A 13,225-nucleotide genomic window follows, 5' to 3' on the forward strand; every position below is an offset into this window, starting at 1 on the left:
GTGCCTCCCACAGGGAGCCACATCCCAGGGCACGGCCCTCCTGGGGACAGCCGGGATGGAAGGGGACAAGGAGCCGGCTGAAAACTCTGGTCTGTGGGACTCCTGGGCAGCCCCAACACAGACCAACAGCTGCTGCAGTCTGGAAAATCCCACACAGCCAGATGGAGGGGGCAGTGGAGTGGGACAGGGCAGGAGGAGGTCACTGTGAGGAGAGCAAGGAGGAATTAGCAGGAGGTGAGATCTGCAGAGAATGAAATGCTGAACGTGGCACTGCCAGGCTGCTGCCAGGGGTAAAATATCCCCTTCCTCTCTTTGGGCAAGAGACTGGAGGGGACCTGTCTGTAAGTCTGAGAAATCAGTCCCAGAATCCCAGAATGGTCTGGGTTGGAAGGGACCTTAAAGGTCATCCAGTTCCACTGCCCTGCCATGGGCAGGGACACCTTCCACTATCCCAGGTTGCTCCAAGCCCCGTCCAACCTGACCTTGGACACTTCCAGGGATTCAGGGGCAGCCACAGCTCCTCTGGACAACCTGTACCAGGGCCTCTCCACCCTCCCAGGGAAGAATTCCTTCCCAATATCCCATCTAACCCTGCCCTCTGGCAGTGGGAAGCCATTCCTCCTTATCCTATCCCTCCATCCCCTTGTCCCAAGAGCCTCTCCAGCTCTCTTGGAGCTCCTTTAGGCCCTGGAAGGGGCTCTCAGGTCTCCCTGGAGCCTTCTCTTCTCTAGTCTGAACCCTCCCAACTCTCCCAGCCTGTCTCCATATCCCAGATATCGAGCAGCAGATGGAAGGGCCGGGACGAAGAGCTGGGTCAAACGGGGGTCAACAACCTCATGTTGGTGCAGGGACCAGGGACATCCATGTGCTCCCACAAAAGCAAAACCCTCCTGGCTAAAAGCCCAGCCCTGTTTTCCTGGGGGACTGCCGGATGTTCCCAGCACCACTGGAGTGCTCCTTTTCCCTAGATGGGAGGGTGGATGCACAGAGGAGTTTGCCCTCGCTGGACTACGGTGGATCAGGGAAGATCCATGGAATGGGAGGGAGCAGAACAGGGTTACACAGTCCCTGCTGCTGATGACTCAATATTCAGCCATCCTCGGGATCTCAGAAGGATGTTGCTCAAGAAAAAAAATCATGGAAAACTGAGGAGGTCCAAAGGAAATGGACAACAGGAGGCTTGTGATTAAATGGCTTTAACTCATATCCTTAAAGACACAGATCTACTCTGGGAGCTCTTTAGGGGCAGGAATGTAGGGCTGGTCCTGCTGGCTCACGCTGAAGGTCTCTTTGTAGCTTGTCTCCATCAGCAGACATTAACTGGGATTCAGGGAACGAGTCCAAGGACAGGGGAAGTCAGAGCAACCTCAGCTGCTGATGGTTTAGTGCTTCCCAAAGGCCAACCCAGCCCCTCTGAATTCCCAACCCCCTTTCTGAAGGGACCCCCACCCCCAGCAAGGCACTTGGGATCTATCCAGGGATTAACCCAAGGGTGGGAAACCCACCCTGTGAGGAGAGGGGACGTGAGGGGTGTCATCCCAGAGCCCCCCCAGTTTTGCCAGGTTGCTGGGACCATCAGCACAGGGGAAAAGCTGGGAATTGCAGCCAGCTGGCCCCTCTCCTCCGGTACTGCAGGACAGGGCTTGCCAGGGGAATAGTTGAAGCTCTGCCATCAGGAGCTGGGGCTGGCTGGGCTGGGCTGTGAAGCCCTTTTCCCATTCCCTGGGAATCAGACTGCAGAGATAAAGTAAAATATGTGAGACCTGGTCCCAGCTGGAGCTGAGTCCTTAAAACAGACCGTGCTGTGCTGCTGGATGTGATAAAGGAAGAGAAAAATCCCTGCTGGTGAATAATCCCGGCTTTCTCTCTTAGTCAGCCCAGGCATCATTTTGGTGACCCGTGTGTCCCCCTGGGAATCTCGCTGCCTTCCTGCATCCTCTGTGGCCGGGCTGCTGGAGTGGGGAGCGAGGCTGGCATGTGGCTGTGCCCTGTCACCAGAGCCCTCTTTGTTGTGGGGTGGCATTGTTGGATCCCTGTGGTCCCAACCAGCCACAGGACTTCCCAAACCACGAACCAGGAGGGATTTCCTCCGGCCGGTGCAGCGCTGCCCTGGGGTGACACAGCCTGAGTCATGTTCCCAACCTCCCATTGCGCTCTCCATGGCTTTCTCCTGACCTGCTTTGCTCCCAGGGAGATAGATTCCTGTTTGGCCAGTCCAAGCCCGGGGGAGAATCCGTGCTGGGCCTCCCAGTCGTGGTACAACCCGGAGTGAGGGATCCGTCTGCCTCCAGTGCAGAAAGCCTGGGAGAAGGGACTTGGTGTCTCTCTGGATGGACAGGGAGAGGGAAGGCTGGATGCCAACCTCATCCTGCCCTACTCCTGCTGTGGGTCTCTGCTGCAGATCCCACCCAGGATGGCCATCCCAGTGTCCTTGGGGATGGTGGTGGTGCCACACAGGAGGTGTCCCATTCCCAGCATGGGTGCTGGGATCTCCAAGTCCCTCGGCAACCTGTCTCTGAGCCCTGTTTCAACATGCAACAGCCCAAGGCTGTGGCATCATGTCCAAGCTGACATCCAGAAACATCCCCAGCTCCTGATTCCAACCTCACTGCAAATCACAGAGTCAGGATAAACAGACAGGCTCGGTTTTGGTGGTGCCTTTTTACATGGATTCTGGGTTTGGCTGATGCCCCAGGGACAGGGATCAGTGGGAACATGGAGCAGCACTGCCTGAGAGCTAGGTGGGACCCAGGAATGTCACAGTCAGCCCCATAATTAAGCCAGCACACAATTGAGGTTCCAAATGTACTTCCAGTGCCTCCATGGTGAGGAAGACTCCAGTGAGGAGCTCAGTCTGCCCTCAGAGAAGGAATGAAGCAGGATCCTGCCTGGAGCCTGCGGAGCCTCACTGCTGCCTCCTCCCCAGCCCAGGGGGAAGAGCAAGAGGCTGCAGGAGAGGCAGAGAGACCTGGAGCTTTTGGGATTTGTCCACCTGGGGTCCCCAGGTGTGTCCCTGGGGATCCAGAGCCCCTGAGGATGGTGTGGCAGGGTGTTGCCAGCTCATGTTTTTCCCGCTCTTCATGAAAGGAGGAGGGAGGATGAGTGTCACCAGGGTGGGGACCCAGGAGGGGACAGTGGCCAAGTGAGTCAACCCGCAGTCGTTCCCACCCTGGTTGTCATCTCAGCTCATTCCCATACCTGGCAGAGGGGCTTTGACACCACGGGTCCTTCTGGGGAGCTGTGCCCTTCCCGTGGAATGTGTTTTGGGCAGAGACAGCAGGTTCAGCAAGAGGGAAATGCAGAACCCCAGGGACGGTTCTGGAAGAGGCAGGATTGGACTCTGGACACACCCCCCTGGCAAGGAGTCCCACCCAGACATCCCGGGTGCCTGCTGTCCCTGCCTGCTTGGATTTACACCCAGCTGCATGGGAGCAGGCAGGGCTTTGGCTGAAGTTTCTGAGCCAGCTGGAGCTCCACCTCCAGTGGGTGTTAATCCCTTTAGGCTTTCAGCTGTCCTCAGCTGACAGGTCCATGGGATGGGGTGTCTCCAAAAGGAGCCCCAGACGTGCCTCCCCCACTACCACAGGAAGGGTAATTCATGGTCATGTCCCTTTCCCACCTCTGTCCCCTGCACTGGGAGCTGCCCTGGGCTGGGGGACTCTGGCTGCTGTCCACGGACGCTGTTCCAGCTTTGCTCCTGAAAGCTTTTCCAGCTATTTTTGGGCAGCAAGTGCCTTTCCAAATATTTGCCTCGGTGTTAGTGCCTCACAGCTGGGGCTCCCTCCCCTGCTCACTGCTGTGCTGAGCTGAACTCTCCCAGCTGTAACATCCCTCACACATCCATATCCAGGATCCCACCTCTCCCTGTGGGCCATTTCTCCCACTCACCTCCCCACAGCAGGGCCAGGATCCACAGAGAGTCACCCAGAGCACACCTCCAGGGTAACCCAGCCATCCAAAGCTCCCCCTCCCCGATGTGAGTCACTCACAAGCCCAATTCCAGGAGACTCCAAGACTTAAAACTCAGCAGAAGCCTGAGGAGATGCTCCATGCACTGCACCAAGGCTCTGCTCTCCACTCTTCTCCGGGCAGGACTGCTCATGGAGCAAGGGGCTGGGATAGGGACACCATGGATTTCATTCCCAGGAGTCTGTTTCAGCCCTGAGGACCAGAGAAAACCTCCTGAAGCTGCACCAGGGGAGGTTTAGATTGGATATTAGGGAAAGTTGTCCAGCCCTGGCACGGGCTGTCCATGGCAGTGGTGGAGTCCCCTTCCCTGGAGGAATTCAAAAGCCGTGGGGACGTGGCCCCTGGGGACATGATTTGGTGGGACTTTGCAGTGCTGGGGGAACATGATCTCAGAGGTTTTTTCCAGCTTTCATGACTCCATGATTTCCATGGCTTTGCCTTCCCCAAGGGTCCTGGTTTTTACTCTTTACAGATCCAGCCCACGAGCTTGGGCAGTGGCCCATGGGGAGAACACCACCAAGGTTAGTGATACCATTATTTGTGTTTCAAGCAAGCCAAGAAATCCTCATCCTGTGGAGCAAAGGCTCTTCCCCACCTCCCCACCCTGCCGGAGAGCCAAGTGTCGCCTTTAAGGTCTGGGAGCCTTCCCAGCAGAGCCCTTCCGAGGAACTGGCCCATGTGTTGCCACCAGGGGTGGAATGACGGTGTCGCAGCCACTCTTTCAACACACAGGAGGGATTGGGCAATCCCAGGGGCTATTAATAGAGCCAGGCTGCTCCCCTGGGCCCCACGCCGGCCTGCAGGAGAGCGGGACAGCAAAGCAAACTCCAAGGGAGGCCAAGGGCTGAGTTTACCTAAGGAGAGGTCGGGAAATAACCTGCTGGAGTGCAGGAACCACAGCGGTGCCCTCTCCCCACTTATCGCTTCCCGTCTCCAGGCCGGCTCCAAGAGCCAGGGGGGAACAATGAACAATGGAGCCAGCGACGTGGCGCCGGGGACGTGCCGCCTTCCCAGCCCCACAGAACCCCCTTCCAGTGACGGGGGGAGAGACACTGTGAAGGGATCGCCACGGGATGGTCCGTCGTGGTTGCTGCTCTTCCAGCCTGGACTTGGACTTCACCCCCTGGGTGTGAGAGTCACAGGCAGTGAGGTCCCTGCACAGACCCAGCTTGGGAACAGAGGACGGGCGTAGCTGTGGGTGTAGTCCCAGAGGATGCTGGAGGTGGAGCGCTTCTGTTGGGAAGGGAAAATACAGAGAGAATGGGTTCTACTGGGAAATGGCTTGGGCTGCTCGTCCTGGTTCCATCTCAATTGCCGGCTCCAGGAGGATGGAGCCAGTGGTGTCCTTGAGACCCAATCCCTGCCCATGCTGGGCATGGGGCAGAAGGGATGGAGATCCCATCACGGCCACCTTGCAAGCTAAAGGCTGGGTGCTGGGGTTTCTTCCCTGGGCCTGTTGTATTTTTAGCAATGGAAGTGCCAGGTGGAAGAGCCATGAGGAACCACATTCTGCTCAGCTGCCACCCCTCATCTCACATCCCAGCTCCATCCTGCCCCTGCACTCTCTTTTCCCAGCGCAGCTCCTCAGCCACCTCCAACTGTGCCAACAGGGCATCAGTTGCTTCCCATCCCACCCCTGGACCAACATCTGTCTACCTGTTTGTCCCCAGATTCCCCCAGGTTGGTCCCCAAATTAACAGGGGTGGACTCAGGGAGCTGGTTTGGGTCTGGCCAGTGGGACGTGCTGGCAATGACGGACACCCCAGGCACTGAGGAGCCACAGGATCCTTCTCCCACCCCCTTAGGCAATGCCAAAGTCACAGGGAACACAGCACCAGGCTACCAGGATGGATTGCATCACCCTTGTAAACCTGGATGCCCCCAAGGGTGGGCTGAGGTCTGGCCCAGGCGATTCCAGAAACCCTCAGCAGGAGACCAACCTCACCCGGCAACTCCGGACAAACAGTCCCGGATGCGGCTCCGCCGCTGCTGGCAGGGGTGGGTGCCCTGGGACATGGATCGTGGCCAAGCCCTGCTGGAGACAAACCTGCCCTGCAGGGAGAGCATCTCTGCCAGGCTGAGCCACCAGATGGGGTGGAGTGGGTGGTTCCCACCATCCCCCAGCCCTGCCAGCCTCCCTGTCCCCACACAGCACCAGGAACCGATGAGCTCAAGGGACACAAGCCAGCTCACCAGGTCATGTCCTGCTCCACATCCTGGCAGTGCTGCTGGAATCCATCCAGGCAGATCTGTCCTTCCCGTGCCCCTGCTCCTGCCCTGCAGCATCTCCCTCCTGGGGACAGTGTCCTGTCCTGACTCCTCCCTGCTGCAGCCGTCCGTTCCATCATCCTGCAGCTGTATCCCTATGGCACAGCCAGAGGAGAGCCCGGCCATGGAGGGAGGCTTGATGGGAGAGACTGTGGCCATCAGTGGTCCAGGATGGGCTAGGAACAGCCAATTTGGAAAATCCACCTTCCAACACAAGGGCTTGTCGTTCACCACCCTTGTTTCACTCAAAGGGTGGAAAAGCTGGGAGAAACACTGTGACTGCTTCCCATGTCCCATGGTTTGGAGACCAGCAGGCACCTTCATAATCCTTCCTCTAAAAGCCTTTAAACATGGAAAACAAAACACACCCCCTTAATATTCCCCCTGCCCTGCAGGGAGCACTGCTGCAAGCCTTCCTCCCTCCTAATAGGTGATGATGGTTTTGTAGGAGTCCTTGAGGATGGTGAGAGATCAGAGAACCACAGAACACACTGAGTTGGAAGGGACCAACATGGAGATTTCCTACTGTTTTGGACAATAAATTGTTTTGCCTTCTAGGACAAGCACATAATCCTTTTTTTATGTGCATGTTTATCATCATTTTATCTTCTAATCAACCACTGACATTTAAACACCCCCTGAAAGGCTCCTGAAGCACATCCAAATGGCCACCTTTGGAGCAGTGCTGAGATAAAGTCCCATCAACAGAAGTTTTGTCTAAAGCTGTAAACAGTCCATCCATATCTGTCAGGAAATCTCCAGCTCAGCCTGCACCCCAGTAGCATCACCAGGGGACTCAGATCTGTGGTTTACCCAAACACATCTTTTGTTGTTAAATGGTTGAAGAAGGAGCTGATAACATCAGCGTTCTTGAGATCTCACCTCACCTCAGCACCAGCATTGCTGACACAGGGAGAGATGTTGATGTACATGTGTCCTGGTGATCCCTGGCTGCCTCCTGCTGCTTGGGGAGTAGGACAGCATCCCAGTCATCTCAATCCTTCAGCCTGGTGGGATTTGCTCCGTCCTTCCCAGCTACCCCCCAGAGCCAGAGCTCTCCCACCTCTGACTCGCTTCTTACTCCCAAGTCGTAATTCAAGGCCAGGTTGGATGAGGCTTGGACCAACCTGGTCCAGTGAAAGGTGTCCCTGCCCATCCAGGGGGTTGGACTGGATGCCCTTTAAAGGTCCCTTCCAAGCCAGACCACTGGTTCTATAAACACCCACTGAGTGTTTCTTTCCACCCCAGAGCCAGAGCTGTTCCAAACAGTGCAGGAGCGTTTCCTCCAGCTAAGGAGCGCTGTGGGATGCAGGTCAGTCAACTGCCCCAATATCCCTAAAATCTTCTGCCTGTCCCTACATATCCCAGCACATATCTCTCTCCACAGATTTCTCCATCTGCCCAGAGAAGCTGTGGCTGCCCCATCCCTGAAAGTGTTCCAGGCAAGGTTGAACGGGGCTTGGAGCAATCTGGGATAGTGGAGCGAGATGACCTTTAAGGTCCCTTCCAACCCAAGTTCCTGCTGGTGCCACACAATGAAAAAGACATTTTTGTATTGAAAAATAAAATCCCAACAAACTCAAAGATACCTCATATGGTCCAGGATCCTGACCCGCACCCACAGCAAATCCAGCCCACCCAGCTGGACGATGGTAGGAGCAGGACGCGGACAAGCACATCCCTTCCCAGCTCACCACACTGGCACTGGCAAAGTGGGCTCAGCTCAGGACTCCTGGCATCCCAACCCAACCGGGGAGGCTCAAGCTGATGGACCCCGCTGTTGATGGGGGATGAAGCCAGCAGAGCCAGGACTCCCTGGGAGCAAAAAGCTTCCCCACAAGATCTCACTGGGAAGCCACCTCTGACCTCTCATCCCTTTGGTGCCAACGCTCCAGCGTCAATCCAGCAGCACCGGGAGAGGCGGCGACTCGCGAAGCCACAACGGAGATGTGGCACTGACCCCTAGTGACAAACTCCCGCCCCGACCCGGCACGGGAGAAGGGCCGCGGCTGGGAAAGGACACGTGGACAAGAGCAGGGATGTGGGAATGCTCCTTGTTGTGCACAAATCCCGTGGAAGGACGGGATCCTGCTGCTGCCACCCCAGGACAGCAGCCCCTGCTCCCACCACCCAGAGCCCAGGACTGATGCAGACCGAGTCTACTCAAGATGGAGTTTATTTAAGACACTGATGACAAACTCAAGTATTGCACTTCACCTGACAGAGGGCAGGGCGAGATGGGACATTGGGAAGGAATTTTCCCTCTGAGGGTGGTAAAGCACTGGAACATATTGCCCAGGGAAGCTGTGGATGCCCCTGGATACCTGGAAGTGTTCAAGGGCAAGTTGGACAGGGCTTGGAGCAACCTGGGATAGTGGAAGGTATCCCTGCCCATGGCAGGAGGTAGAACAAAATGGGCTTTAAGGTCCCTTCCAACCCAAACCATTCTGGGATTCTGTGATTAGGAACAGGACGGGAAATGACCAATGTACAGTTCATGGGGTCCAGCAGCGTGAGGACCTTATAGAGCAGAGAAATGACGGGAACTCACAGAGGATCTGTTCATACCCTGACCTTCCCATTCCCTTGGGAATACTGCCTCTGATCAGCATGCTGCAGTTTATTCCTTTAAGTATATACATTTTGGCTCAAAGCCTGTCATTCAGTCCAAAAATGGTCTGATTCAATTAAGGGCTTCCAGGAGAGCCCAGAACTAATGATCTATTTCTGGGTATTTCAAAGTACTCCCAACCATGTGGGCTGTTTGCAGGATGAGAAACACAGTTTACGGCACTCTCAGCATTACCATTGATTTTCCCCTTCCCAGGAATTTCAGAGCTCTAAGGAGAAGGAGGAGGGTCTGACCCTCCCAGCACATCTCAGGGGTGCTGTGGAAGGGAGATTTTTATTGAAGGGGGTGGGATAATCACAGAATCCCAGAATGGTTTGGGTTGGCAGGGACCTTAAAGACCACCTAGTTTCAACCCCCTGCCATTTGTTGTCCCCAGGAGATGGGCAAAGGCCGGAAAGCCACTTCCCCAGATTTTGCATCTCCTCACCTAGTTATGGATGTGAAGCAGCTCCATCTCATCCTGGGAGGGTCCAGACTTGCCCTTCATCTCCCTTCTCTCATTTCCACAGTCCTGGGCTTTCCACAGACTTCACTCCCAGCACCATTCCCAGCTCAGGAAGCACCAACCTCGCCGCTCTCAACAAGAGCAAAGAAAAGTCGAGGCTGCAAATAACCCCCTGGGCTTGTGCCCAAGAAAATGCCAGCAGTGAGGAAAGCCATCTCCCAAGCTGCCCACCCTCGGGATTTGCTGGCAGAGTTTTGTCCCAGCTATTCAGGGCTGTTGTGTGAGCTGAGCTCTGGCCTCTGTAACAAATCTGCTTTAACCAGATCCTTCTCTTACCCCCGAGGATGAACACGCTCACGAGTTTGGGTCACAAGTCAGGTGTAAGCACAAGCAGGTGCTGGTTGGAGCAGCCCAGGAGTGGGTGGAACACTGGCCATCCTGGCTCCACACGGTTCCAGTGCAGATGGAATTGCAGGACTTGCTGACACCCATCCGTAGAGCTCCTACTTAGACCAGGGAGGAAACCGGCTTTTTATCTTGGAATCACTCACCCCTTCCCAAAGTGACTGTGTGAGATTTAGGGAAACTACAGAGCAGGGCTGTGCTGATTTGTCTTTCCCAGTGTAGTTCGTCGCACAGGGAGCTCCCAACAGCAGCCAGGGGGCAACGTGTGGGATGTACAGACACGTCTCTGGCATTGGAAACACGCTGCAGCAGGGAGCTGGTTTACCCCTTCACCACTCTCTTACAGCTCAAACCACTTGTCTCCTTGGTGCAGAGGCCCAGGGAGGGCTGGGAAAGCGCGAGGTTCCCATGGGCAGCCCCACATTTCCCTGCCCCAGCCCTCAGAGCTCGCTGTGTCTCCTGCCCTGTTTCTCCCTGGCCGCCAGTCTCGGGGCTGTGCCCCGCAGGTCCCTCCCGGGGGACCCAGCTTTCCCTGCCACGCTCTCCTGGGATGGCTCTTCCCGGGTGGCAGTGTCCCCTCCTGGGCTCTCGGGTGGATGCTGGGCTGGCACGTCCCCAGGGTGGTGGGAAGTGTGGAGGGGGAGCTCGGGCACGGCGGCCTCCATCATCTGAAGGAAGTCGTAAGCAGGGAGCGGCGGTTTCCAGTCCTCCTCAGACAAGGTACCTGAGGAGCAAATACAGTCCCATGTTGGTAAGTTAAAGAGTTATGCCTCATCCTCCAAAGGGATATTTCTCTTTCAGAGGAATTATGGCTTTTTTTTTTTTTTCCAGGAAATACAAAATTAAAAATCTTTTCTTAAAGATGATAAAATTGTAAAATCCCAGACTTGGGTTGACCCAGGTTTGGGTTGAAAGGGACCTTAAAGATCACCTCATTCCACTCCTCTGCTGTGGGCAGGAACACCTTCCCCTAGACCAAGTTGCTCCAAGCCCCACCCAACTAGGCCTTGAACATTTGCAGGGATGGGGCAGCCACAACTTCCCTGGGCACTCTCTTTCCTCCAAAACTCATATTGCCACCCAAACTAAACCAGCCAGGGGGTTAATTCATATTTACTGGAGCTGGCCAAGGCTGCCCTGGAGCCATGCCCTTGGATCTCAGGATGTGGTGATATGCTCAGACATGAGCTGACCTGAAAACTAAGGTCCCTACCTAGAGACCTACATGGCAGCCAGGTGTCCTCAGCAGTGGCAATGGAAAAAGGAGTGGGAGGAGGGCTGGCTCATGGGGATTCTCACAGGAGAACTGGATCAGCATGGTGTCTTCAGCTCCAGCAACACCCTATCCCACCAAGTTGATGCCAGCATTTGGAAACATTTGCTCTGAAAGACTCATTTTAAATATTTAAATATAAGTGGAGTCACCTCACAGCCTTTCCAGAGCCTGGAGCAGGCTGGCAGCCAGCAATTCCCAAGATCCCTGTAGCATTTCCTGGCAACTCATAACACATAAGAATCATAGAGTCCTAGAATGGTTTGGGTTGGAAGGGACATTAAAGTCCATCCAGTTCCGACCCCCTGCCATGGGCAGGGACACCTCCCACTAGCCCAGATTGCTCCAAGCCCTGTCCAACCTGCCCTTGAGTAATTCCAGGGATGGGGCAGCCACAGCTTCTCTGGGAAACCTCTGCCAGGGCCTCACCACCCTCACAGCCAGGAATTCCTTCCCAGTATCCCACCTAACCCTGCCCTCTCTCAATGGGAAGCCATTCTCCCTTGTCCTGTCCCTCCAGGCCTTTGTCCAAAGTCCCTCTCCAGCTTTGTCAAGGAAGGCATATCCATGCTGCCTTCCTCCAAAGCTTCCTCAGGCTGATCAAGGCAGTGAAAAGCTTCACAGAACATGCCAACCATTTGTGTCCCAAAGACCACAGCAAGACACTAGCTTCCTTACCCTCTCCTATCCAAAAAAAAAATTTCTGGAAGGTGCCTGAAGATCAGCTGTTTCTTACACTGACAACTGGGAGCTGGGAGATGTTTTAATAGCAAGCTCTGCTTCAGGTCTGTTTGGAGCAACGGGAGAGCACAGCCACGTTTGGGGATTTTCACAGGGAAAAGATGTTGATTCCCAAGTATTCACGTTTGGCTCTGAACATTAAACAGTCGCAGAGCAAACTTGTGAGTGTGGGTATTGTCTCCTGGCTGAACTATTTGTACTTCTCCAGCCCTAGCTAGCAGAGCTAGTTTTTCCATCATTAAATTCCAGGGCAGACAATTTATTGCATGTAGTGTCTTCTCATAAACAGACTGGAGCTCACAGTGTGTGCTTAGGAACGTTATAAACCTGTGTCCACTTACAGCTGGGAGTCTCCAGTCCTGCTTGGAGCTTCTCCAGCCAAGACAAGATGTTCACTTCAGTGATGGACTGCTCTGGTGGGAACTGGAAAACCTGACCCCCGGCGTGGAGGTTCACCCAGACGAGAACGGGCAGTGAAGGCACGGCGGCAAAGTACGTCCTCAGGATCCCGTATCCCACTGGAGTCTTCTTCCTGTTGGGAAGAGGAGATTCAGGTTTGGGAACATAGCAACACTAAGAGCCAAGCAAGCACCAAATCCCTTGGGTACCATCCAACAAAGCCCAGTTTTGCCTGTGGGACTGTAGGAGCCTCATTGCTGGAAGTGTTCAAGGCCACGTTGGACGGGGCTTGGAGCAACCTGGGATAGTGGAAGGTGTCCCTGCCCATGGCAGGGGGTTGAAATGAGATGGTCTTTAAGGTCCCTTCCAACCCAAACCATTCCATGATTCTAAGCTCAATAAGCTCAATGCCTTAAGGAACCTACTGGGATGCAACAGAGAGGGAATGGACAGGAAATTGGATGTGTAAAGAATCCTTGAGCAGGGAAAACTCTGTAGGAAGGTGGGAAATGTTCTCCACCTTAAGCTTTTAAGAACAGGTGAGACTGGAGTGTGACAGGTTCCTGCAGCCCCCCGGGGTTAGTCCCTGTCTGCAGGGAGAGGTGCCAGCTCCTTCCAGCCCAGCTGCTGCCACTGTCCCACAGCAGCAGCAATTCCACAGGGATGGAAAGGCAGGACCTGATGTAGAGGGCTGTGCTCAGGTGGTCCAGCCCCTGGCACTTCCCCGGGGGTGGGGATGGGATGGCAACTTCCCCAAGTGACAGAGAGTGACATTGAGAGAGAGGGACAGCGAGCCCATGGAGATGCTGAGCCCTTCTGGAACTGTTTTCAGGCTGAGTGATGCTCCGGGTCTGAGCTGGCTCTTGCCATAGGAATGAGATCCTCTTTCCAGGATGAGGGACTTTTGACAAGGGTATGGAGGGATAGGACAAGGTGGAATGGCTTCCCACTGCCAGAGGGCAGGGTTAGATGGGATATTGGGAAGGAATTCTTCCCTGTGAGGGTGGAGAGGCCCTGGCACAGGTTGCCCAGAGAAGCTGTGGCTGCCCCTGGATCCCTGGAAGTGTCCAAGGCCAGGTTGGATGGGGCTTGG

At 55.2% G+C, this 13,225-nt stretch overlaps 1 protein-coding gene across 1 annotated transcript in view; it reads right to left on the minus strand.

Annotated features, from left to right (window-relative positions):
* Positions 1 to 8,604: 8,604 nt before the first annotated feature.
* The window catches only part of TXNDC16 (thioredoxin domain containing 16), a 35,307-nt gene continuing 30,686 nt past the window's right edge, over positions 8,605 to 13,225 (minus strand). Inside the window, exons 19-20 of the mRNA XM_017825528.1 lie at positions 12,075 to 12,265; positions 8,605 to 10,443 (exon numbers count right to left, since the gene is read on the minus strand). Coding sequence (XP_017681017.1) covers positions 10,160 to 10,443; positions 12,075 to 12,265 — 475 coding nt within the window. The 3' untranslated portion in view covers positions 8,605 to 10,159. The remainder of the gene's footprint in view (positions 10,444 to 12,074; positions 12,266 to 13,225) is intronic.

Source organism: Lepidothrix coronata, unplaced genomic scaffold, assembly GCF_001604755.1.
Source record: "Lepidothrix coronata isolate B3197 unplaced genomic scaffold, Lepidothrix_coronata-1.0 Scaffold119, whole genome shotgun sequence".
NCBI classification, from domain to species: Eukaryota; Metazoa; Chordata; class Aves; order Passeriformes; family Pipridae; genus Lepidothrix; species Lepidothrix coronata.